Below are 26,625 nucleotides of genomic sequence, written 5' to 3'. Positions count from 1 at the left end.
AAAATACAGAGAACCATGGGAGATCCAGCTTGGGTCCCGATGGACTTTTGTACCTTAAACTACATTTTCACCAAGAAACATGCTGGTAGCCCAATTTGAAATATTTTGGTGATTTTTGACCCTCAGCGATCCTAATGTGGTCTTTGACACTTTAATTTAGTCCGTTCCTCAGACAGGTGTCTCTCGATTGACATTGACCTCTTTAGTATGAATGAATCAAATTACGGATGGAGAGGGTACTTACCTAAATACTATAGGCGCCGGAACACAAAATTTAATTAAGATTTTATTTATATTATCGTGAAGTGTTTTTTCATCAAGGTACCACGCTGTTTGTTCGTTTGCTGATGCTCCGGCTGTCGGGTCTGGGGCACCGCTGACCTGCAGTCCAAAACAATTGTACATTAAGTATGCGATGTTATAATTACTACAGAACTGATATTAACTACACGAACAGTGAATTGATGTAAAGAAATCAAAACGGAAATGATAGCGTGTGTGAATTGTATAGTTTTTTCTCCAAAGTTTCAACTGAGTAATGCAACATTCAGGTAAATGAGCCATGAACAGCCATTCATATTTAGTTTATTAAGCAATTATAAAGAGGCTAACATTTGACCGTTAGAGTTTAAACTCACAAATTACACTAGAATCTCTTTGAATCTTTGGCAATTAAGGAATGAAGCAAATTGACCAAAATTAGAGTAATTTCATGCAATGTTTTTATTAATTTTCTTTTTTTTTTGAACAGTTTCTTTGAGCTTTCCTTAACATGGAGAAAATGTATTGCTCAAAAAAAGTTGTCAATCAGAGAAGGTTGGCTAAAGCTCTTGCTGCCTCAAATAAATTCTACTCTTATGAGATAATGATCAGATGATCAAATATAACTATGCTTTACAATCCACTGACAACAGGAATTTTTTTGGCTGAGAATTATCAGGAAATGAGGAGTTCAGAGGTGCCTCAACTTCCGTTGCATGCCTATGTTTGAGAGACTTCTCTGTGAATGAAAATGGACTGCAGCTAAAAAGCATGTTGCCGATACATTCTATTAGGTAAGGAAAATATAATTACTAAACAAACAAATTCTTCACTATATCCGTTGGAGGTTGCTGGCACTTGAAACCATTGCGTATGAGTCAATTTGAAAATGACTCAAGATCCAAGCTTCCATTAAATCTTTTTGACATTCAATTTGACCATCTTTAAACTATGTTCTGTATTTCCCCTCAGTATAACTTAAAACTGGAAAATAGAGGTTTAAATATAAAATGCTGAGAGCATAAAAATGCTGCAAACTTTGTATTTGAGCCCCATCCATAGTTGAAGATTGTGTGCAAAGGAGCAAAAAAAAAAATGACTCACCGAATTTATCACCGAAGGATGTGGTGACAGTAATTCATCTAATATCCTTTGAGCAGTAGGAAGGATTTGTTGAGGTAATTCACTAATGAGATATTGTGCAAATTTCTGTAACTGATCCCTCTGAAGTCGGGATAAACTTTCACTAACTGGTGCTCGTAGAGTCACTTGATTTGGCTGAAAGATAAAATCAACATAAACTATTAAAGAAAGATGGGATTACTTATCATGCTTTCCCTGACAGCCTTAGTTTTCTGTTCCCTTAAACTCCCAAAATGTATGCATCTTCCTTTACTGACGCTTCAACATTAAAATTGTATGTTAAAACTAATTTTGTATGCCTTATGCCCATTAGATGTTTTGGAGCCGAATAAATTGTATGTAATACCACTACAATTATGACGACGAAGAACAAGCTATAACAGAAGATTTGGGTCTGCTGTATCAATAAAAAAAAATTGAAAAAAAAGAAACTACAATATTTCATACACAAACAATTACATAGGTACCTACTAGGTGAACAAACTATAGGAATTTTGTTACCACTGAAAAATTAGGAATATGTTTTTCATCCACTGTCAAGTATAGCCACAAGGAGTCATTTAGAATTATTAACAGGCTATGAAGTACAGTGATTGCTTACCCAATGTATACGATGTAAACATACTGCTACGATATGAGAGCACCAGTATGCCGATGAGTTGCATGTACAAGTGCACGAGGTAATACGACGGCGGTCGAATGTGATCGCAACAACAAACTGGTATTTGATCTGGGATGCATTGTGAGTGTGCACTGATGCACTCAAATGAAATCCTAAAAAATGACAGGGGACAAATTTTAAAAATTTTCCACAGTAAAATAAGTGAATACAAAGATATGAAACTGGATTAGAAATAAAAATAAAAAGCTTCCTCAAAAATTTTCACTTCTCTACAAAACAGTCAAATCTCGAATTTAAAATTTTGTACAGGTTACATGCAGGTCTTCATGTTCGAATATTTTGCTGCGTTCTACTTACCTTTGATTCTAAGCAACATTTAAGAAACGAGACTTGGCCAGGAATTTATCTTAAATTTGAATTCTGCTCAGGGAAAGGAGGAGCAAGATTTTTTGGTTTTCGGCTACTCATAATGCGAAAACAAAAGTTGAGCTATTAGCCGACTTTACAAAAATAATATGCAATAATTGTGACTCAGGTCATACTTTAATAAAAAAACAATGTGCAAGAGGACGTTAATATATTTAAAATTTTACCTTAACATGGTGGACACGCAAACGTTTCGATTTAGCAGCTGTTCGAGCTTATTGCTGTTTTACTTCGCATCTTGTCTTGCTCTCTTTGTCCTGTAGACCTTTTTGTTTTTTCCATACACCATGTAGGAATTTTGCAATGCTTTTCCCTTTTTCTTTGTTATTATTCATCTTGCCAGTGTTTTTTATTCTTGTCTATGCTTTCCTTCGCACTGATGAAGACCAAAGTGTTGGTCGAAACGTTTGCGAGTTCCACCATGTTAAGGTAAAATTGTAAATATATTAACATCCTTTTGCACATTGTTTTTTCATTAAAGCATGGCCTGAGTCGCAATTATTGCATATTATTTTTGTAAAGTCGACTAATATCTCAACTTTTGTTTTTGAGAAATGAGGAGTGTGAAATAAAAATCTGTCTCTTTTCAATAACAATTAAAAAAAATAATAAATACCCTAATTTCTGTAAGTGTGTGACTAGTGTTACTTTTCATCTAAAACTTTGAAATAAATTCGAGAGTCATTTACTGACATATCCATGTGTTATTACATGGAAAAACACTATGAACTACCCTACTTGTGGAGGTATTTTCTCACATCCCCCATTTTCTCTTGAAGTACCTTCCACTCATTTGCTACATTACCTTTTTCAACATATCTATGGCACTTCAAGATCATCAAGATGAGGATATCAACATCCCTTAAATTTTCTCAGTTGATTTGCTGGGGCTTTTACGCAAATATCTGGCCGAAAATTTCATGGACTTGAAAGACCATAGACGAAAATGAAAATTGATAACACACCTATCTGAAGGGGATCTTTGACTGCCTTTGCCTTGAACAACTGCTCCCCTCGCTGAAATTCATCAGCACTAGAATTGGCCAGACAAGAGTAGAGCCTGATATCCTCTTCATTGTCTGGGAAGCTCCAAAAGGCTATTCGGAGTTGAAGTTGTTCAGGAACAGGGGGATATACTTGTTCTACTAATTCAAATGGGATATGAGATGCTACACAAAATGCTGCGAGCTCGCATAAAGGTGGCACTTGAAAAGCTTTTTCTGAAACATAGAAAAAACAAAGATGGTCAAAACAAAACTCATGGAAAGAAACTGTAAAGAGTCCTGACATAAAAAGGCAAGAAGAGGAAAGTAATTGAGCTTCATAGAATCATAAGTTGGAGACAGACAGCATAAGCGTAAAGGTGCATTGGCTGTGTGTATAGACAGTATTTCCTCAAATTCAGTATTTGTTGCAGAAATTATTGAAATGTCCCCAAATTAAAATTGAAGCCCTTAAATGTACTCAGCAGAGAATTTGTCCTAAGACAGACTCTGAAGCAGTTTTCAAGGTTCTCACTCCTCTTCCCTAGCATGCATGAATGAATGGCATTAGTTTGTATGAACAAGCTAGTTTCAATTGGACTTTCCGGATTTTTTTTTAAAATTGAGTAAGTTCGGCAGCATGTGCCTGCAAAGGGACGTACTAATTCCACTAGATATTATGATATTCATAGACTATGATAGGCACATTTCCTATCTTCCTGCATAAAATTATTTTGTTGACGACCTATATAGAATAAATTTCATGCCTCCTCGTCAAGCCCGAATCTTCTGAGGTGCATCATAAATGCGCCAAGAATGACTTCATGTTGGAAAATAATTTTAATTATAAATTAGAAACTCATCAGAACCACTGACAGCATCGAAATGAATCCTTGTCCGATTAAACCTGAACCAGAAGCTCTTTGATTTTATTTGCCTGTGTGCGAAGCGCTCTGGTTCGCAACTTTTTCGAAATATAAATATTTCCAAAGCAATGAGAAAAGCTGCTAGATCAGATCGAAAAAACAGAATTCTTATAATGAATTTCAGCAGGATAAATAATAGACCGGAGACTCTCTAGGAATAATCTTTAACATTTTTGGAGATTTGGCATCTGTGCGCGGGGACCGTGATACGACGTGGTCAAAGAGAGTGAAAGTCGGGGGAGTTGCCGGTTGGACGTTTTAATATCTGTCCTCAGCTGGAGAAAGGGGGGAGGGAGGGAGAGGAGAGCAACTTTTGACGTCGTTTCACTCGGAAGTCGAATCCCCCTCATCCATTAGATTCTTCAAATCCATGCACAAGGATCCAGATCTTTCACTAACCTTCTAAAATTTCTCGTAGCACTTCTCCAACAGCAGTCATTGAGCTCTTAAACCGTCGTGGAACTTGACTTAGGATTTTATCTGACAATAGACTCCGACTTCACGTAAAATATGTTTCAAATATTAATAATATGCAATCCTTTGAAGTTCCAAGTTGGAAGAGAGAAGTTGCCGCAGGAATTGAAAAATTCAGCAAGATCAGAAACTTCAGACTTCCTCTGTATGATCATGGAGATGCTCAAAAAAAAAAAAAAAAAAAAAAAACCGATGGGCTAAAATGAACCTAGCCGGAAGGTTTCCTGGATTTTTTCCTTATTCAGTTCTTTGACTTTCCCTGAATTTTGTTATTTGTTCTTCCATAACTCCAAAATTTTCGAATTCTCCGACCGTCTAACAAAACTTTCATTAAATTCCATTTCCTTTTGATTATTTTTGCTGAACTTTGGATGCACTTTTAACTTCTGGAGATTCAAGTCATGAATGGTAGCACTCAAAAGTTATTCGCGCTCTCTCGCGCTAAAATTGCCAAGCTGGCGTGCTACTCGCAGAATTCCCTAACTCCTCAGTGATTTCCCGAAATTTCAAGTATTCAAGATCGCCAGAAAACCCCGGAGGAGTTCTCTGAGCTGTAGCATATACAGAGCGACATGGATTAAACGCTAAATCTTGAAAAATGAGAGATTCGTAGCCTCGATCTGACATCACTGATTATAGGAGGAGAAATAGATGTTATGTACCCCCGGCTGGGCACCACACCACCCCTCAGGGAGGACGGGGAGGAATATGAGGGCTCATGGCGATGGCGGAACGACAAGGAGGGAGTCGAAATGAGATGTAAATGCTATAAAACCTTGCGCAGTCAACTTCACACCTGCTTCACAGACAACCTCGCCGTTGAAAATACCCCGCCCGCGAGGATCGCCCGGAACGCTAAGGCGCGGCCAATGGTAAGGGTAACAAAGGTAAAAGGAAACTATCGAATTAATACGTTACGCCAGGGTTCACAGCGGTCATTTCCCGCAGTTAGGACCGGATCGGACCTTCTAACTCCGAATACAAATTCTCAAATTGACTCAGAGCGGATCTGTGCAGAGTGCAGGGCAAAGCGACCATGATTAGCATTGCTAATGCCACTAATGAGTCTTGGACGTAATATTGGAACGAAAAGGTTTCAAATGGTGGATACCAAGTTCCTATGGTTCCCCCTCAGGGATCCAGGCTGTAATAATTGGCCCAGTTCCTTCAAAATGACGTGGGGTTGATGAAATTATTGGAGGAGGGTCTCTCCACTCGCACCCTTCTCATTTCTCAGCATTAATGTAGAAGTTTAGTGCTACCTAGGCGTTTTAAAATCAGAGTAAGGCTAATCGATCAAGTGCGAATTAGGTATGTACACATCACAGTGACGTGGCGTGCTTTGCGATGTATCGATTGATCTGTCATTTAAACCTATGGAAAAGGATCGATGAACAGGGTGTTCGCAGCGAACACCTTGAAAATCGATTCTTTACCATAGGTTTAAATGGCATAACAATCGATACATCGCAATTCACGCCACGCCACTGACACATCAACGCCAAGAGTTCAGGACGCATAATTCTGAAAACTAGTTGATACGAAAGCGCATCCGACTTCGGACAAACATTGAAATGGTGTGATAGAAATAAGGCGCATTTTGGCGTCCGTTCAAACGTTTTAAAAAAGACCTTTGAGGAAAATAAATTACTTTCAGAGAGATAATATGGAAAAATTAATCATCGTTAACATCAGAAATAATATTCATGACGTCACTGTTTCGATAAGTAAGAGACTCTGAAAACACGTGACCGACAAGACAATCCGAAGGGTTAAATGTAGTCCCTCCATGGAAGAAATTGAAAAAGAGAGCATGGTTAGAATTCGAGAGTCAACGCAACTGTGCGCATTGTTGCGTACAGTGCTGGTATGACAGTTCCGAAACATAGCTGGTCTATACTGGTCAACTTTTTTTTACAAAATGAGGGCCAAAATCTTCGATAATGAACCTAGGTGGCTCACGCAACCTTCGACAGAAAGCAAGGGGCAAATGTGGCTCTTGGTGCACGTATTAATTAGGATCACCGGAAAACTTTTCAAGAAAAAGTCTAGAGAAAATATCAAGAGGTTGCCTTTTTGGGGGCTGCTGATTCTTTCGTTCTATATGGAGCGTGACCAATCACACAGTAGAAGGATCTAATGGTAACATGCGAGGAAATGACAAATAATTTCAGGATTGCAAAAAGTTCCACGACTCGATCTTTCATCGCAATCTGACGTTTCAGATGCCCCGCGGCAAAATCTCCGGTTTGCTTTTCATTCTCGGAGGGAAAGTGGGCATTTTTGCACCCTTAGTAAAATTTCTTTTCGATCCTTCGGCGATGGTTCTCAACACAGTGGGCTACGGTGCAAATTGTGGCGAGCTTCGGCATCTGAACGAAGTTGACTTTTAGTTGGGCCGACAGACGAGTAATAGTAGAGTGGACAGCTGACCTACAATTGATAACCTTTTATCTTCACTTGAGCACGATGGAAAAAGTAGAGCAGCATTCATTTTAAGTTGACAGACCGCATCGGTGCCGGTGTCAGGACGGCGATAACGAGAAACTGTTCAAGCAAACGCTTGCGACAATTTGAAGGGTAATATAAGAACTAGTCTGAGGAACTGCCATCCCTTCACGGCTGGATCCGACCGGAGGCGCTAAAAACAATTTAAAACGCACTCCTGTGAAAGGTGCGCTTCAGTGCGACACTCGGGAACGGTGTCTCTGCAGTGATTGTAAGAGAAAAATGTTTTTGGAGGGGATGATGTGAAAAACTAAGTTGACGAAGACAGGGTTAGGGTTGCCACCAAATCTAGAAAAAAAAATTCCCTGACATTTCCCTGACACATTTTGGTGAAATTCACTGACAATTGAAGATATGCCAGAGGTCGAAGAGAAATAAAAAGAAACAGTTTTTGGGCAAAATGTGTGGTTCAAAACGTCTAACCCGTTGTAGAAAACAAATGAAGGTGCTCATCAATTTTTCCCTGACATTTCCAGGTTTTCCCAGACTGTGGCAACCCTGCGAAGAGTGCCGTCTCACGGCACTTGGATTTTAAAGTCTTGCAATTTGTATTGGAAAGGACCGATTTTCTATGTTGACGAAGTGCTCTTCCTGTCAGTTTGATACGGGATAATCAGGTGACAAGTAAAAGTCGTGTACGTTTGAACAGTACATAATACTTCCGATCATGAATAAACTAATAATAAAATTAATATTATCAATTTTCCTTCTCCATGTGTTCAGTTAATTGGTGTCATAGAGTGAGCGGTAACCAAAAAAGCAAAATTAAAAAACCGCGAACCCTTGAGAAATATATGGCCCAAAGGCGCAAATTCCTTAATGAGGGGAAAACTTGATTGATTGATTACGTGCTTTAATTTGAGGCATCAACTAGGATTTTCAGCGAGGAACTGCAAGCCTGCATCGAGGATTGTTCTTGGAAATTTAACCTCTATAAACTAACTAACTTCTCTCGTATAACTTCAACGTTGTTACAAATTTCAACAATCAAATAATTTTTCGGAAAATTGACAATGCCGCGATAAAATTCAGTGCTAGTTTAATTCATCGGCACGATCAGCGAATTAGGTTGAGGTGTAAGAGGAACAAGCAAGCGCCCTCAGTTAGTTTTGCGTGCGGCGAACGCTGAACGAATCTCATTATAGCGCCTGAATGCAACTATTCGGGCTCCACGGATGTCCGCGTTGCATACTCACAAATTTGAAGGCGTTTTGACTCTCCAGGCACTCACCGCTTCATCTGCAACGGGCTGTATTGTAAGGATTGAAGATGACAAGGCTTCAATCCCTTGCTTGTACTACAAAAATATCTCTCGGGCACGAATGGTTGTTCCACAAATCAGGCTCAATACATCGCTATACTAAAGGCACGAATATAGGTGCGCTACAAATCAGGCTCAATACATCTCTATACCAAAACTAATGCACCAAAGATACTCACATCCTGCACATGTGTGAAACTATTCGTAGGGAGTGGATATCTTTGTAATATAAACGAAGAATTGCAGGCGCTCTGTCATTTTGAAGTCGTACAGTAAAAACCGCCTTGAAGCGCTGCGTACCGACTGCCGGCCGAGTGGTGAGTGCCTACAGAATCAAAACGCCTTCTCTTCCGTGCGTATGCAACACGGACATCTGTGAAGCTCAAATAGTTGCATCCAGTCATTGTCATGTAAGTCGCTTGGTGTTCTTTGCATGCGATACGAACTGACAACGAGGGTGCTTTGCTTCACCTTGATTTCAGCATCGTCTAATGTGCCGATGAAGTGAACTATTGCTCATTTTTATCGTAACGTTGTCAATTTTCCAAAAATGCTTTGATCCTTCCAATGTATTACAACGTTGCCCTTCTAAAATAGGGGCTGCGGCCCTGCACTTTCCGACCCAATAGCGACGAAAACGGCCGTGTCGTTTCATGGATGCAGGATACTTCAGAAAAAAATTTCAAGCGCGTATATCTGCGGAAGAGTTAAAAAGAAGACCAGTCGGAAATATACATCGACCTAAGACCTAAGATCAGTTCAGAACCCGGTGAGGTAGGACAAAAAGCTGTCCGGATCCCTTTTTGTCATAGACATGAAAATCTTTTCTCTTGAAAAATATTCCTGGCTCAGTCAATAAAAATCATAAAAATGCGATCAGAGCCATTCAAGAGTTTCATCGATGGGAGAAAATTCGTGGTTTCATGGCGGCTGAATTTCTTGAATTATCATATTTAAATTAAAATCAGCTTTTTCATATTTTCCCCCACTTTTCAAGGACTTGTCACCCTGTAAAACGCAACTGAAATAAACTGTCCGAAGCAAACAAAACTACGGAATGAAACTTGGATTGATGTTGAATGAAGCACCTAAGAATGCTGAAGTTTATTCCAGTGAATTGGCCACTCCGCTTTCCGCCACGCTAATGTATTTACTTACGGTGCCTCGTGCATAGCAAGTTTTAATTCGTCGATTGAATAAACTGATTTACTTATCAAGAAGACACTGTCCGTAGGGAGGCGTGAATGATCGATTATCGATATTTTCCCGAACCGATTATTAAGGAGTTCGGTGCGAACACCCTGTTTATCAATCCTATTTCATAAGTTTAAATTAGGGATAAATCGATCAATCGCAAAGCACGCCACGCCACTGGACCCTGTGCATTTACCATAACGCGGATAGAGGCCCGCTCATCGTGAGAATACACTTTCCCAATAATCGCTAATACATGACGTTATTCTCCGAGAAACTACTCTGTTGTGCCGCTTTGATCAGAGTATGAGCATTGGTTCACGATTCACGGGTTTTCATTGATAGGGAGTCATTCATCAAACGCAGAGATAATTGAATGAGTTCGAAACTACGTCATATCCTACCGATTGTAAGGTATATTTCGTCGCCTCTCTGCAGGGGCGTGGCGTGATTTGCGATGTATCGATTGAACTGCCATTTTAATCTATGGCAAAGGATCGATAAGCAGGGTGTCCGCAACGAACACCTCAATGATCGATTCTTTACCATAGCTTCAAATGGGGAAATATCGATAATCGATCATTCACGCCTCACCACTGCCTCTCTGGCGTAAGGGTGTATCTCTATTTCCCCGTGAGCTCTGAAAAGTATGGAGTTATATGCTGCCGTGCTAAGGAAGAACGCCGTATGAACATTCGAGAGTTGCCAAATTTCCATAGATAAAATGTTCATTTTTTAGGAAAGTTATGAATATTTTTCCTTGAAATTTTCAGGAGCTTTAGGTAAAATCGCGAGCAAAATTGTCTGAAAAATTGGAAAGAAAATATGTATGAGTTTACCAGGAAATTCATGTTTTGTCAAAGGAAATTTGGCAACGCCAGAAGGTTCATACGGCGTTCTTCCTTAACACGGCAGTATGGCGGACAGCGGGCCGATGATTGAAAAAAGGAGCCCGATAAGACATGGAATGGACTACTAGACAAGGTACGAATTTAAGCATTCCGATACACGTTACTTATCCAGAATTTCACGTAAAACACGATTTGCGCAACGAAAATTACTGAAACCAACTCCTAACGAAGATCATTACGTTTTTATTTCACATTGGTGACGAGGAATTTGAACTGCCCGCTCACACGAAACTCAAAGCTCTACGTGAGTCAAATCGCTTACTACAACGGTTTCAGCAAGCTTCTCAATTGAGCAATGCTCATTTCCCACCATGTGTTGTTCAAACTGTAAGCAATTTGCCGTAACTGAGCCAAAGCGTCAAGATCGACATTGCCGGATTTTTATATCGCAGAGACTGTCATGATAAAGTTTAGCGCTTGATGTGAATCACGTAGAGCATTGAGTTTTCATGAGCGGGTAGTTTGAATTCACGCATCAAGAATCATTGAATATCTTCCTAAGAAGTTGATATCGGTAATTTTTGTTGTGCGCATCGTGTTCTACGTGAAAGTTTGGTTAAGAAACATGTATCGGAATGCTGAAATTCGTACCTTGTCTAGTGGTCAATTGCGATATATTGCATGGTTGAGATAGGGCTATGTCTTGTCGTGTCAGGCTGACAAGTGTAGTTTCAATAATCGGGCCGCAGGACTTCAGTGGAGATTGAGATACGTCCTTACGTAAAAGGGGCGACGATTTCGAAGCGGAGGAGGGGATAGGGATCGTTTGATCTTTTCACCGTGGACCGTGGTCTCAATTTTTACCTTACCTACACGAGGTCTTACTCAAGGATAGGAATTATTTTTCAATTCGAACAGGAAAAGAACGAAGGGAATATTGTAGATGGCGAGGAGAATAGCGCTGTAAATCTAATGCTCGAAAATCCAAGATTTTGTTCACAAGTTTCCAACTCAGTTTTCCCAACTTAAAGCTGTTACATGCATTGGAATTAATCAGGCTTCCCGGACGACACGACAACGCCGAAAATTGGCAGAGCTGTGTAGTGAAAACTACAAATTTGGTGTATGAACTTCAAGGCATACAACTCATGCCAGTACTTACTCCTCTGGAGAACTATTTTATTAATATTTCCTTTTGCGCTACACCAAAATGAAAAGGTCAATTGCGAGTAAAATAAAGATGCTTGGTATATTTACTTGAGAGAAGGGTAGTTTTTCATCAATTACTAAAGGTGCCATGCCATTAGCTGATGAATTTCTAATTTTTTCAAATAAATTTAAAATCATTCAAAACATCCATTTGCACTGCAATACAGCCTGACATCACAGAGCTGTAATTTTTGGCATGGTAGTTTCCGTTTTTAAATTCCTAGATTTCCGGTTCTCAGTGACTGCCTTTCTCATTTATACACATTCCACGAGAAAACTGTCCGCCAGTTTAAAAGGGATGAGAAAAACTAAATCAAGCATGGCAATGAGGTTCTGAAATTGCTCCTCTCTTTTCTTTATTTATTTAATCTTCATTTTTCCTCATTTTCCTTCATTTCCATCACAGAAAAATAAAGAGCAAAAATGGGAGAGTCATGCTTGTAGAGAAAAAGACTAGTTGCAGAATAACGCAGCAAGCAAGTGCACCGATGCCCTTCCTAAAATATGTCCTTCATGCTTGCGTTTAAAAAACATTGAACCGCACTTCTTTGTTTACACCCGATAGATGCATCTACTTCCTGCTTCCTAAGGTTACCGGCATAATGGTACTACGCTGATTGACAGAACATTGGAGCGCATAGTTGAAGGATGATTCGCTGAAGAAGAAGAACTCGCATGGGGGCTTTGTTATCCAGCGCTCTTATAAAAGTGCAATTAACGTCGCTCACTCGTAAAGCTGAGAGGTTAAATTCATTTAGCTAAGAGCGGACTCAAACCCGTCCTGGAGTGTCTCCTTTAACAGGAAGTTTAGGACATTATCTAACGGGTCAAGGCTCAGAAACTAGCAAAAAACAATACAGACGATCTACTTTAATTATATTTTCAATAATATGACCAAAGCTATGGAAAATGGGACAGAAATAAAGGATTAAAATACCTATGACATTGCTCCGGAGGTGTTAATTGTTCTGCCGTGCTAAGAAAGAACGCCGTACGAACATTCGAGAGTTGCCAAATTTCCCTTGATAAAACATGTATTTTTGAAAACATTCATGCATATTTTTCCTTGAAATTTTCAGATACTTCGGATTAAATTGGGTAAAAATTGTCTGAAAATTTTGGAAAATAATTGTCACAATTCTTTCATTAAATTCTGTTTTTGTTGGAGGAAACTTGGCAACGTCTGAAGGATCATACGGCATTCTTCCTTAGAACGGCAGTATTACAGTGAGGTCCATTGAGTCTAGCCTGTATCATGGTTTCTGTCAGCAACGCGAGGAAGGGGATATCGGGCCGCGTTTGGCAGAAAGAATCCAAGCCACATCACCTATTGCCAAATTTAAGTGGGTAATTTATTTATTTTTTCTTTTACGGTAGAACGTCTGTATGGAGTTCTTTGAAAATTTCAGGGGGAATTTGCTTCGAACTGTGCAAAAAATTCACTGAAATTCACTCCAAATTCCGCACAATTGTGTTATGTAAAAAAATAAATGGACCACTAGACAGGGTACAAATTTAAGCATTCTGATACATGTTTCTTAACCAAAATTTCACGTAGAACACGACTCGCGCAATGAAAATTACTAAAACCAACTCCTAACGAAGATATTGACGTTTTTATTTCACATTGGTTACGAGGAATTTGAACTGCCCGCTCACGAGAAACTCAAAGCTCTGCGTGAGTCAAATCGCGCACTACAACGGTTTCGGCAATCTTCTCTATCGAGCAATGTTCATTTCCCACCATGTGCTGTTCAAACTATAAGAAATTTGCTATAGCTGAGCCAAAGCGTCAAGACTGAGGTTGCCAGATTTTTATATCGCAGAGACTGTCATGATAAACGTTTAGCGCGCGATGTGAATCACGTAGAGCAATGAGTTTTCATGAGCGGGTGGTTTGAATCCACGCATCAAGAATCATTAAATATCTTTGTAAGGCGTTGATTACGGTAATTTTCGTTGTGCGCATCGTGTTCTACGTGAAATTTTGGTTTAGACACATGTATCAGAATGCTGAAATTCGTACCTTGTCTAGTGGTCCATTGCCCGATTAAATTTGGCAATAGCTGATGTGGCTTGGTTCCTTTCTGCTTAACGCGGCCCATCAAACCTCGCCTTCCTCCTACGACAACCTTTCATTGCACTTCAGCCCTAAGCTACCTAAACCAGCAAATTCAGGATGCAGACAATTTTAAGTAACGCCTTTAGCCCTACCCATCTTGTGTCTCTGACACAAGCTCCTTCTGTCTGTGTGTTCACACAAACTCATTTTTCAATGCTAAGAAGTACTTTCGCATTGGACATAGGAAAAACTGTGGTAGACAGCTTTAGTTAAAAAAGTAAAAAAATGATAGTGATGAAGTAATAAAGTGATGGACTGTAGCATAAAAAATGATAATATGAAGTTCCAGGGGGCAAAAATAATCAAAAAATTTGTATTTCACCCCATTCCTTTCAGAATCCCGTGAAAGGTGTTCAAAACGTCTAAGCAACCTCGCCTCTCTACGACTTTGTGTTGCTCACATTTTTTTCATTTTATTTTCAATGAATGTTCCACGATTTTTTGGCATATTTAAACCCCACATCGCTCAGGGGCCGTTCACAAAATACGTACAGCTAAGTTAGGAGGTGTTCGACCCCGTCTTAACGCTTTTACGACGTGGGCCCCTATCCTTCAACACGTGGAAACAAAACGGCGCACAGTAGATCGAGTCAATTAGAGAGGTCGGACATGCAATTTTCGACTAAAACTGCAGATTATGATGTTTATTTCGTCGTATTTTAAATTTCAAGGGGTGTTCCCGGAAGAAAATTCCAAGAGGAAACCAATAGACCCGTTTTTAGAACCTTAAAATTTTGTGTAAACGGAGTTATAGGCTTTTAAAGTTTCCAAATTTTGTCCGACCTATCCTATTGACTCGATCCACCGTGCGGTGTAACGCTCTCCTCGACACCCCCCCCCCCCCCCCCCTGGAGCGTTACGTATTTCACAAACGGCCCCTAGGGCGGGCGGAGGGTGCGCCAAGAGGCCAAGACCCCCTACAAGAGCACGAGTTGGGCTGAGCGACGAAACGATGCACGAGACCTTAAAAACTGTTACCAAGAGACAACAAAGAAACAAGGACGGCAATGGACTTGACTCGTGGGTAAGGTGGATCCAGTCGATCCAGGATAGTGCGCTTCCAACTCGGGACTCGGGAGATGCAACGCAACAGGGAGGGGGGGCGGTGGAGGGAGGGGGGCGAGGGGGAGGGTACACGCAATGGGCAAAGCAAAGAGCAAACACCTCGATTACACAGCTGCATTACATCGACGCGGCTGAACGCGGCGGCTGCGGCGGCGATCCCCTATCCCTCCTCCCCTCTGCGCCCCCGCCCCACCCCCCGGCCCGGGACCCGTCCCCCTTTCCGTCCAACGATAACACTCACTCCTCCGCCGCGCGGTGGAGCGAGTCAATGGGAGAGGTCGGACAAAATTTGGAGACTTTACAAGCCTTTAACTCCGTTCACACAAAAGTTTAAGGTTCTAAAAACGGGTCTATCGGTTTCCTCGTGAAATTTTCTTCTGGAAACACCCCTTGAAATTTAAAATGTGACGAAGTTAACATCAAAACTTGCAGTTTCGGTCAGATGTTCGGACGTATTTCTATCAAACGGAACTATGTGCTTGAAGACATGAGCCCTGATACCCATAAGAATATATGCATTACGGGTCTCACGTCACAATGCACATAGTTCCGTTTGATAGAAATACGTCCAATTGACTCGCTCCACTGTGCGCCGCGGCAGGACCGCGCTCCGAGATCAACGCTTTTACCAACTTCGAGTCGATGATCCGATGAGCTTCCCAAGTTGCCAGTCCCGGCACCGTCCCGGGAATAAACCCCCACTCTCCTAGTCTTGTTCAGATCAGAAACCAAAGACCCTCCACTAGTATCTTGGCCATGGTGGAGGCTTTTACTTTCGGGACTTCAGCCTTCTGCTGTAGACTTTGGTTCATGTTCAGCAACGTGTTGGAAGTCTCGTTTTGCAGACATGCCGAAAATGGCCCAAGTTTGGGAAACTTCTTTGGCTCACGACGTCACCCGAAGCTTATCATCCACATGTACGTAGGTCAACAGCCGAAATTAGGGTGATGACTGTTGCTCCCTTATAATTGTACATGAGGAGTTGTTGAATCCCCGAAAGTAAAAGTCAAGAGGCCAGTGGAGGGTCTTTTGTCTCTATGTCAGATACAGAGACGAAGAGAGACCCTCAATCGGTGTCTAGGCCATGGTGGAAAGCTTTCACTTTCGCAACTCCAACATTCAACCGTCGACCGACCTACTGGGTGGATGCTTAACAACGTGCTGAGTATTTCGTTCGGCAAACGAACCCGAGTTTGATGAACTTGTGTGGTTCATGACGTCACCCGAAGCTCATCATTCACCGAGCGAGGAAGGTGACTGTTGCTTCCATCCACGTGTCCCCGGCAACGTCCTCGGAAGTAAAAGTTTCCACTTCACCTGTCGCCAGGGGGCTGGTGGAGGGTCTCTCTTTGTTTCTGGTCAGATAACTCACAACTCAAGAACCTCCGACAGGGCAACATTTCGTCACCTTCCGGTCAAATTATCGCAAGCGCCATGCGACGTTTCAAAATTTCCGCCGCCATTTTATTTTTTTACAGAGAAATTTTTGGTTGAATCTGTTTGAAAATTTCACCGGATTTTCTTAGTGCTGCCGATAAAATTCAGTGAAATTTTCAAACAGATTCAACCAAAAATTTCTCTGTGAAAAAATAAAATAGCGGCGGAAATTTTGAAACGTCGCATGGCGCTTGTGTTACGTTGGCCGGAAGGTGAAGATTTCCGCAGGGGAGGCCGTTGCCGAGGGAACATTTTAGCGAGTCTCCGAAAACTCACAAAAGTAAGCTTGGTCACAGTCGTATCCTTCGGAGCAAAAAGAATGAAGAAAAGCAGATGAAGAAGAAGAAAATGGAGTGAGGAGGGAGAAAAAAAGGACAAGGGAAAATAGATACTTCTTGATCTTCTCTGAGAACCCAGGATCTACCCTGCTCAAGAAGTGAAAAACGAAACGGGCACCCTTTTAAACAGCGCCTGATTTAGCAACACTGTAAACTTTTGCTCACGTTCTATTGTTGTGAGGTAACCTGCGGGAGGGTAAATCTAGTAAGAGAATTGGCGTGGCTCAAGGGTTCTGGACTTGGAGCGCTGTTCGTGAGCGTGGGCGCTCGCGCTGACCTATTCTGCTATGGAGAAACACCGTAAAAACAATCAGACAGAGACGAATTCTCTCTCAAAGAATGCAGCTCCGCTGAAAAATTAGTCGATGGTCGATAATATAGACAAACCGTCCATTTCGGGGTCTGAGGCCCAAAGTCCCGGGTGCTGGAGCTGTAGCTTCGACTGCTTCCGATGCTACACCCGGAACTTACGACCTTTGAGGCCGCAACGCGGACGGGATGTCTATGTAGCCCGTAATTATTACGGCTTCACGGCCGGAGTTATTTTTCTAGTCTTATTTTCCGATGCCTGTCTTTACTGCATACCTACACATTTTTGCCCTCATTTTACGAACGTATCCTACGTAGCTCCTTAAAATGGGTCCATGTCTAGCGTTCACACTAGCGATGTTTGCTACAGAGAGGGAAGGACAACAGGTGGGCAGGATTGCGCATGAAGGGGTTGTCCCGGTTGTCCGTATTAGTCTCTGATATTCTGCCGTAGTAAGGAGGAACGCTGTATGAGCCTTCAGACGTCGCCAAGTTCCCCTCAAAAAAAACCCAATTTACTGGGAAAATTGTGAATATTTTTTTCCAAAATTTCAGACGATTTTCTACGCAATTTAATCTAAAATATCTGAAAATTCCAAGGAATGATATGCATGAATGTCGTCAAAAATGCATGTTTTACCGAGGAAAATTTGGCAACTCTTGTGTGTTCATTCGGCGTTCTTTCTTAGCACGGCAGTGATAGCCACACGGTGATTATCTCTCTCCGTCAAATTGAATATTGCGGTGCCTGATGCCTAGTTTAGTAGTTTCGATAAAAACCGCCGGGATCGTCCGCGGGAGTATCGCCAAGGTCTACTTTTAGCCTTAATTTCGCTCAGAAATCCTGCCGATAGCGTGATGGTTTAACCGCAAGGAATTTCCGTTTCCTTCCTCCCGAAAATAAGTTCTCATTAACCAGTGGCGTGGCGTGAATAATCGATTATCGATATCTCGCCATTTGAAGCTATGGTAAAGAATCGATTACTAAGGTGTTCGCTGCGAACACCCTGATAATCGATCTTTTTCCGTAGGTTTAAATGGCATAACAATCGATATATCGCAATTTACGCCACGCCACTGTCATTAACTCACTCGTGCCGAGATGCTTTTACGATAACGCATTAAACAATAGCGAAAGAAAAGATAACTTCTGAGTTCTGCGATCGACCACTTTCTTGGATATAGAATTATTATGGACTACATTTTGCAATTATAGGGACTACTATTCCTGGCTAGGAAACATACACGCATATTATGCGTTTAAAAAAAAAAAAAAAAAAAAAAAAAAAAAAAAAAAAAAAAACCGTATATGCGCTTACAATCTTTATGCGGAAAAGTGCTTCTGGGGGTGAGCCAAAATTAGGAGTTCCCCATTGCAAAATATAGTCCATTTAAGAATAAAATTCATGTCTCGACGACGAAAAGGCCCCAGGAGAACTGGGCAGGAAATCAAACTCATCTGGGAGGCGTGAGGGAAAACAGAGCTTTCAGTAATATTAACCAATTTTCAACCCTCACCGTCAAATGAGTCAAAACGATATCAAACTAACGGTCGTTGAAAAAGTGACGAGGAGTCATGCGTGTAACAGTCAGCACTAGGCAGTTTAGTGGAAGAAGGGCGTATCTGCTGGAACTATTCTAAAAACAATGAATTCCTTGCCCAACATCTCCACACCTCCTTTTGTGAACGTCTTCTTATTACACACTGCATGTAGAACTTCTGGTAACTTTTTCGAACAGAAATATGAAGAACTGTGGAAGGAATACATTTTCATTTTATATTTTCTCTCACGGCAGAACTGAATGGTCTTGTGGGAAAAGGGCGTATCCTCCAAAATTTTAAATTTGTTTGTTTCCCACACAATTTTTTCGCACCTCCAAGGGTCCGTCCCATGATGGTCCCTTGCGATGGTCCGTCCAACGTTTGTTAATTTTTTGGAGTAGAAACTACAAAAAGAATTGTCAAAGATGTAAAGTTTTCTGGAAACTTGATTTCTAGCGCTTACGCCCTCCTTCAAATATAAGCCGTTTAATTTCTCTCGGCTGTTAGGGAATGAACGGGGGAATTTAGAAGGACGCCATGACGCACAGCAGTGGCGTGGCGTGAATGATCGATTATCGATATTTCCCCGTTTGAAGCTATGGTAAAGAATCGATTATTAAGGTGTTCGCTGCGAGCACCCTGTTAATCGATCCTTTTACATAGGTTTAAATGGCAGATCAATCGATGTATCGCAAAACACGCCACGCCACTGACGCACAGTGGATCGAGTCACTCAGGGAGATCGGAAATAAAATTTTTAACTAAAACTGCAAATTATGATGTTTATTTCATCACATTTGAATTCTAAAGGGCGCTCCGACAAGAAAATTTCACGAGGGAACCAATGGAACTACTTTAAGAATCTCAAAATTGTGTATAGACGACGTTATAAGCTTTTGAGTTTCCAAAGTTTGCGTCCGACCTCTCCCATTGACTCGAACCACCGAGCGACGGAGGAGCCTAGGGACGAAAGTTGAGAGTTGCACACGAGGTTGGTGCATCGGTGATGGAGGGAGGGCGTGAGTCATCGTCATTGTCATCAGCGGCGTGGCGTGCTTCGATATATATCGATATTTCCCCATTTGAGGTTATGGTAAAGAATCGATTATTAAGGTGTTCGTTGCGAACGCACTGTTTATCGATCCTTTTCTATAGGTTTAAATGACATAACAATCGATATATCGCAGTTCACGCCACGCCGCTGATCGTCATCGTCATCGTCGCAACAGGAAGAGTTGGAGGCATCTTGCATCAGTGTAGCGCACACAACGCTCCCGGCCGCGCGCGCGCCGACGCGGGTCCAATTTTAAACACGAAACTAGGTCATTATCCACTATCCACACTCCCCAATCCCAAATTTCTGATCAACTAGTTTCTCCTCACTCCAACCCATCCTCCAGTCACTCCAGCGACGACGAATCGCCGTCACTTCTAGAGGCAGATTTTTTCCGGGCGTTCCGGCGACCGGTGCGGGCAAGTCCTACAACTCGTCCCCTGGCTGACAAAAGAGCGTAACTTGATTATTTGAAAAGCCCGGAAAAGCGTTGGAGTGTATGGACGACAGAGTTCATTCCCGAGTGTGGTTGCGCCCTTAGGTTAGGAGAGCGACGATCCAGGGGTGCACGTTCTTCTATGCTTCCACAATTCCACGCGAAGGATTTTACCCCTTCCACCAAAATTTAACAGGATATTTAGTATTTTTTAATTTTGAAAAATCCTGAGATTTTCTTGATATTTTATAAACAAATTCCTGATGTTTTCCTGATTTTTCGACGACTCCCGGCACGGTAGGCAAAAAGCAGTAAAACTTTTCCGCTGGGGAGATTCGCGAAAGAAAAATTCCTGATTAAACATCCGATTTTTCCGATTTTCCTGATCAGCCAAAATTCCTGATATTTTCCGGTTTTTCCTGATGCTAGACACCCTGTTCAAGATGTGCTTCCACAAGACGGTGACCCCTACCACAAAGACGGATGACCTTTTTTCTCTTTTTTTGGCAGGGGGCAAAATGAAGAAAAGGGGCTGAAATTATTTAAATTACCAAAAAAAAAGAAGAAGAAGAAAATACTATTAGAGAAGAGGAAGAGAGTGAAGTTTGAAGGTCTGAACAACATGTCCGACAGCGACAAGACTGCGACACTGAAATGATATGATAACCTTTATCTTGGCTCTTGGGCCCCGCCTTGGTCCCGGTTCGGAGGGATTCTGACTTCGAATCAATGCCTATCCACTTCCCACAAATGAAGGAGATCAAAATTATATTTTTGGCAGATATAATAATTCTTTCCACGATACATACTTTTTACCGCTGAGTGGCATGATCCAGGTGACGACCAACCTAAGAGGGCCCGGAAAATGTTGCCCGTTGTGATAAGTATCGATTTATTGTCGTTGGAAGTATTGAGAGGTTATGATATTGTTGGAGCCTAACTTCATGAAATCGACGATGTGCGTCTATCTGCACGAAGAATCCCTGAGTACGGTGAAAATGCATTATAATTAGCACAGATTTTTACCTCCACTGGAGAATGTCCTAGTGAAACTACCGCAGGGATAGACGGCAAATATCCTTCTCCGCTTAATGGATTTAAAATTAGGATTAACAAAAACAGGATATTGATATTTCGGGGGGGGGGGGGTGGGGGAGGAAGGGATTTCGTTGGTGATATTACGCACATGTCAAATTACGTCTTAATGAAGATTTAAGTCAACTCCATTGGCGAATCCAGCAATTTGGCAACACCGGATTTCCTCCATTTAAACCTATGGAAATGTATCGATTCTTGGAGGGGCCAGGTGCTCCGACAAGAATCGATTATTTAGCATAGGTTTAAATGGAGGAATCCATTGTTGCCAAATTGCTGGATCCGCCTCTGGTCAACTCGTCTCATGGCCGAGACCGCGAGGCTCGCTGAAATTTCTGCAAATCGTCGTGCGATTTTCGAGACCGATTAATGACGCGATGCGAGCACAAAAATAATCAGAGAGAAAATGCGACAGCTGAAAGAATGAAAGACGGACTTCAAAACGAAACAGATGATCATTGAAAGCCAACTGCCTAGTTGAAGGTAAACAAAAATGACCATAATATGACGACTCGGAACGAGAGGAAACGACGATGGTCGCATGCCGACTGTCTTTTCCTAATCTTTCATTTTTCACGATTTACAACTTTAACTTTTCATCAATTACATTGATTTCTAGTTTCCTCCGAAAAGCTGCTTTCTTTGACAAAAAAAGACGCGTGTGGAATCCAAGGGCGAGTACATCAGTGGCATGGCGTGCTTTGCGATATATCGATTGTTATGCCATTTAAACCTATGGAAAAGGATCGATAAACAGGGTGTTCGCAGCGAACCAGTGGCGTGGCGTGAATGGCGATATATCGATTGTTATGCTATTTGAACCTATGGTAAAGAATCGATTATTAAGGTGTTCGCTGCGAACACTCTGTTTATCGATCCTTCTCCATAGGTTTAAATGGCATAACAATCGATACATCGCAAGTCACGCCACGCCACTGGAGTATATCGCCTCTGAATCACGAGTATTGTACCTTTTCCCGAACTCGCATCTCCTATTAGTCTACCAGTGTGTTGTCTACCAGTTGTGAAAAACCGAAATTGGGGACTTTCGGGGACTTTTTTTCAAGAATATCGGGGACTTTTTCCCCCGAAATAGTAAGAGAAAGGAGCGTTAAAATAGTATTTTATACGAATAATTTTACAAGTCTTGTTGAACCGATGAGAACATACGAAAAACCGAGCAAAACTTCAGTTTTTTTATTCTTGGTTATACCGCGCCGCCGTAACTGGCGATAAAATTTGAAAATGCCGGTGTTTAGGACGATTTTTGTCATTTTTTGGGGACCTGAACAGAAAAATTGGGGACTTTCGGGGATACCTGGGACACCCTTTCAAAATCGGGGATAATCGGGGACAATGAGGACTTTTGGGGGCCGGTAGACATCATGATAACCCCGCCCGAAAAGGCTCAGGAATATTAGAAATGGAGACCTTAAAGCAGCTGAGAATAGCGTTAAAGAGTGACGAAACGCGAGGATGGGTTGACAGTGGCATTGTGTTGTCCACGGAGAAATTTTCACTTTCTTCTCGGACCAATCATAGTGCATAACAGAGCTCGGAGCCTGCATGGCTGGCTCACAGGGGCAGAAAGAGAAAGGAAGCGCCAACGAGTCAGCTCAGCGACTCATTGAATAATTCCACTCTTGCGCGGCAGAAAGTGAATCAGTCGCCCCAATTTTCCTCTTATTACACACACTCCCATTCCGAACGGCTCCCTTACGCTTATATTGATGGGATTAAGTCCCTTACACGTTCGTCGTCTCAAAGAAAATAGGATTTTACGGAACAAACCCTGAGTATTTACAGCACGGCAACTACCTACTTGGCCATACCGAATAATTTCTGATTTGGACGCGGTAAAAATCCTGATTGACCCGATTATTTTCCAGATCACGTAATCGCCAATCTCTATTTTGGTGGTACAGGGGTGTTTTTTCTTTGGTTTTCTCTGATATAATCACTCATGTCAGATTTCAAAATAGCCTTCTAGACGAACATACACTTTTTGGAATTTGAAGATCGTCAACAAAGCTAGTAAAACAGTTTTTCTTGTTTTTCTCGCATTCACAATTTTGGCGCTTACGTGATTTGGAAAATGATCGGTTCAATAACAGAACGCACTCCCCCCCCCCCCCCCCCATTGTAACGCTTTTGAGACGCAGGTCTCCGAGGCCTCTATGCCTCAACATGTGAAAAAAATGGCGTACCGCATTCCTCGACCCTCTCTTCTCCAGAGCTTTGCGTACCTTATTAACACTCTATTCGAGGGCTATTTGAAGAAAAAGAAAAAAAAGATTGCTCAAAAGACTGGGAAAGTCTGATTTTTCCGCCTGCGCCTTCTTGTTTTGATGCTTCCCTTTTCTCGAAGGATTTTCCTGCGTTTAATATCCAGATCGAGAAGTTTAAGTATTTGTACGTTAGCAATCAGTGCTTGGGAAATAAAAAACTCTTGTTGAAGCCCCGTAAATCTTCATTGGAAAACAAAGGAATTTTTCTTTATTATTATTTTCAGTAATCGAATAATTAATATTAATAATTAATTAATATCAATAATTAGTTAATATAATAATTAATATTAATAATAATATTAAAAATTATATTAGTAATCGAATAATTCCCTAGATATTTTTAAAAATCTTGACATTTATCAGCATTTCAGCTAAGAAGTTGGAATTTACCACCAAAAAATCCCTAAGAATCTGCTTGGTAAAGTCAGTGACTCTTTTAAAGACAACCAGTGGTGCTAGACCAGAAATACCTTGAAAAAAGTTTGTTCACGAATTTTGATAAAGAAGCCCATTCTAACAGGTAAGTACCCTCCCCCTTTACAGCTCTTTTTCAATTTAGCATGGAGAGAAGAAATCCACAAAGGAGTAAGACAAATTAAAAGTTACTTCAGTTTTTTCTTGAGAGTTTGTTTTGCAAGTGATTTTTCATTACCTACTGCAATACCCAGTAAGGTTTCCTTCTACCTACCCGTTTTTATTAAAACCGGAGCAATGATTTGCACAAGCCGTTGGAAACTCTGTGCTTTAAGAGCTCGGTGTAAAGAATTAATGGGAAAACCCAATCGAAAACTTGCTGGGCAACCGATCGTCTGCCGTCCTTCGCACATGTCCATACCATTTTTCTTGCACGATGTCATTCTCCAAACCCATTATCTCGCGCACTTTTACATTGCGGATACGCTCTCTTCTTGAGATGCCAGCAGACCTCCACCAAAAGTCCATCTCAGTTGCCCTAAGCATGTCTTCAGTCCTTTTCTTCAGTTTCCAGACCTCACTCCCGTAAGTTATGATACTCTTCACGATGTCATTGTAAATTTTTCTTTTAGTCTCTTCAGAGATACTCTTGTCTCAGAGACCCCCATTTAGCATCGCGATAGCTATAGAAACACTCTGCGATTAAATAGGTTCAACCACTGAGCATTCCTGTGAAGCTTTTTTTGGCTCTTAAATTTTTCAAAAATTTAGAGGACAGACCTTGGCAGACTCGTAATTTTGCCAGTGAGGCACCTCTTCAAAGGTATCAAATAGTGCTGCAATTTTGCTTGCATAGTATTTAATCACTAAATCAATGGCTCAAGTGCGAAACAATGTATCTCCACTGCGGTGTTTCAAAATCTTTGCTCCTAGAATGGACTCGTTGTATGTTGAGACAATACCCATCTTTGATTACCTCCGAATCAGCACTACTCAACAGGTTAATACATGCAGTCAGATGGTACCACTGATGAGTGGTGACCTAGACGATACTTCACTTTTGTCCATAAGTTGCTAGGTATTTCAATGTTTTAAAGAGAAAAAACCAACTTTAAAGCTTGAAATTTAGACAGAACATTCTGCTAATAGAGAAGAAAAAGTAGGGAAGTTTTCAAAAAATTAAGTTGACCAATTTTCCAAAGAGAAAATAGAGTAAGTATGACAAGAAGTCTGTGATGTCGCAAACAGAGATATGCGGTTCTGCAATTTCGGCACCGAAATACCCCTTCAAACCATCTCAGATATCACTACTGCAACCTTAAGGAAGAGTTTGCCGGTCAATCGTCACAAAATACAACCTCATCTGTTGGCAAAGCTAAAGACAAGCTTCTAAATAGAAAGGAAACTTTCAGGTTCCGTCTGTTATATTTCTCAAAATAAAGAGAGCCTCAACACCTCATCTCTATTCGTAATATGAGTTTCGGTGATCTAGAGGGACTTCTACCGCTGAAAGTACTATCACCGATTTTCAAGGTATTACTTACTTATGTTGAGATCAAGTTCAATATCTCTGTACAAGTAGCTACAGGTAGCGTAATGAAAGGTCGGTCAAATTAATAACCTAACAATTTGAACCACGAAAGGAAATCCTCTGTCTGACGTTAGCTGACGAACAGAAAGAGGGGTGAACTGGAGAAATACATATTGAGCCCATTATCACTGTCCTAAAAATGATACCATCCTCAGAGCATTGAATAAACCTAACTAAACAACGCAAGTCATTTTACCTTAGGCAATGCTAGGATAAATAATTCTTGACATAGACTGTATGCTACGGAAAAACATAGCTTGATGAATATAAAATTCGAACTTTAGTTAATGGTTGCATACTGAGATACGCAACTGATCAGATGACCCCGAGTATCTGGGGTAGTGTAAGATAAACAAACTTAGGGGGTTGTCAACTTACCATTGGCTGGTTTCTTGGTTGAGCCAAATACAGATGCTGGTCCTACAGACTGCTTTTTCCAGCCTCTCCAGTTATTACAAAGAGATTCTGGTTCTGTGCTCCAGCTGCAGAGGGAATCGTCTTCAAACCTATCTGAATCTTCAAATGAAAATCTATCATTATCAGTATCAGCCCAGGGGTCCAACATTACAGTTCAGCTATTGATTCACGATGAACCTTCTGACTTAACTAAGTTAAAGTTTTCCGAATTACACTAATAATTTATTTAGAACCTGAGCAAATAATATCACAATTGAAAACTTAGTTAAAGAAACTACTGGGCACTGACACTAACTGATCACTATGAGAGGCCTTTGACCTCAAACCCCATACTACTGTTGACCTACTATTGTAGTAAACTGTTGGGTGCTGTTAGCGTGCTGAAGCTTCCAGCGTAAGACACTTTCAGATTTACACATAATTTCTTCAGATAGACATCGAATAACACTAATTAGACACAAGTATAATTCCTCAGTCCAGACGCAACCCCTGAATTGGCAACAACAGACAATAACTAAATTTTAACATGGTGGCATTATTCAGTACTTCTCTCTTTGTCATAGAATAAGTAGACTACGTCAACAGAAGCGAAAGCGAAAGCTCCGTAAGAACCAATGTTAACATTTTTCTTCGCAGAGTCGGTACTTATTGAAACCAA

At 41.1% G+C, this 26,625-nt stretch overlaps 1 protein-coding gene across 1 annotated transcript in view; it reads right to left on the bottom strand.

The window, feature by feature from the left end:
• The window catches only part of Dora (zinc finger SWIM domain-containing dorado), a 45,906-nt gene extending 19,410 nt beyond the window's left edge, over positions 1–26,496 (bottom strand). The window contains exons 1-5 of the mRNA XM_019041853.2: positions 25,929–26,496; positions 3,418–3,672; positions 2,006–2,178; positions 1,366–1,539; positions 245–381 (exon numbers count right to left, since the gene is read on the bottom strand). Coding sequence (XP_018897398.2) covers positions 245–381; positions 1,366–1,539; positions 2,006–2,178; positions 3,418–3,672; positions 25,929–26,115 — 926 coding nt within the window. The 5' untranslated portion in view covers positions 26,116–26,496. The remainder of the gene's footprint in view (positions 1–244; positions 382–1,365; positions 1,540–2,005; positions 2,179–3,417; positions 3,673–25,928) is intronic.
• Positions 26,497–26,625: the final 129 nt, after the last annotated feature.

The sequence above is a fragment of the Bemisia tabaci genome, chromosome 3, assembly GCF_918797505.1.
Source record: "Bemisia tabaci chromosome 3, PGI_BMITA_v3".
Lineage (NCBI taxonomy): Eukaryota > Metazoa > Arthropoda > Insecta > Hemiptera > Aleyrodidae > Bemisia > Bemisia tabaci.
The sequence above is the reverse complement of the archived record's forward strand: the minus strand, read 5'-3'. Positions and strand labels throughout refer to the sequence as shown.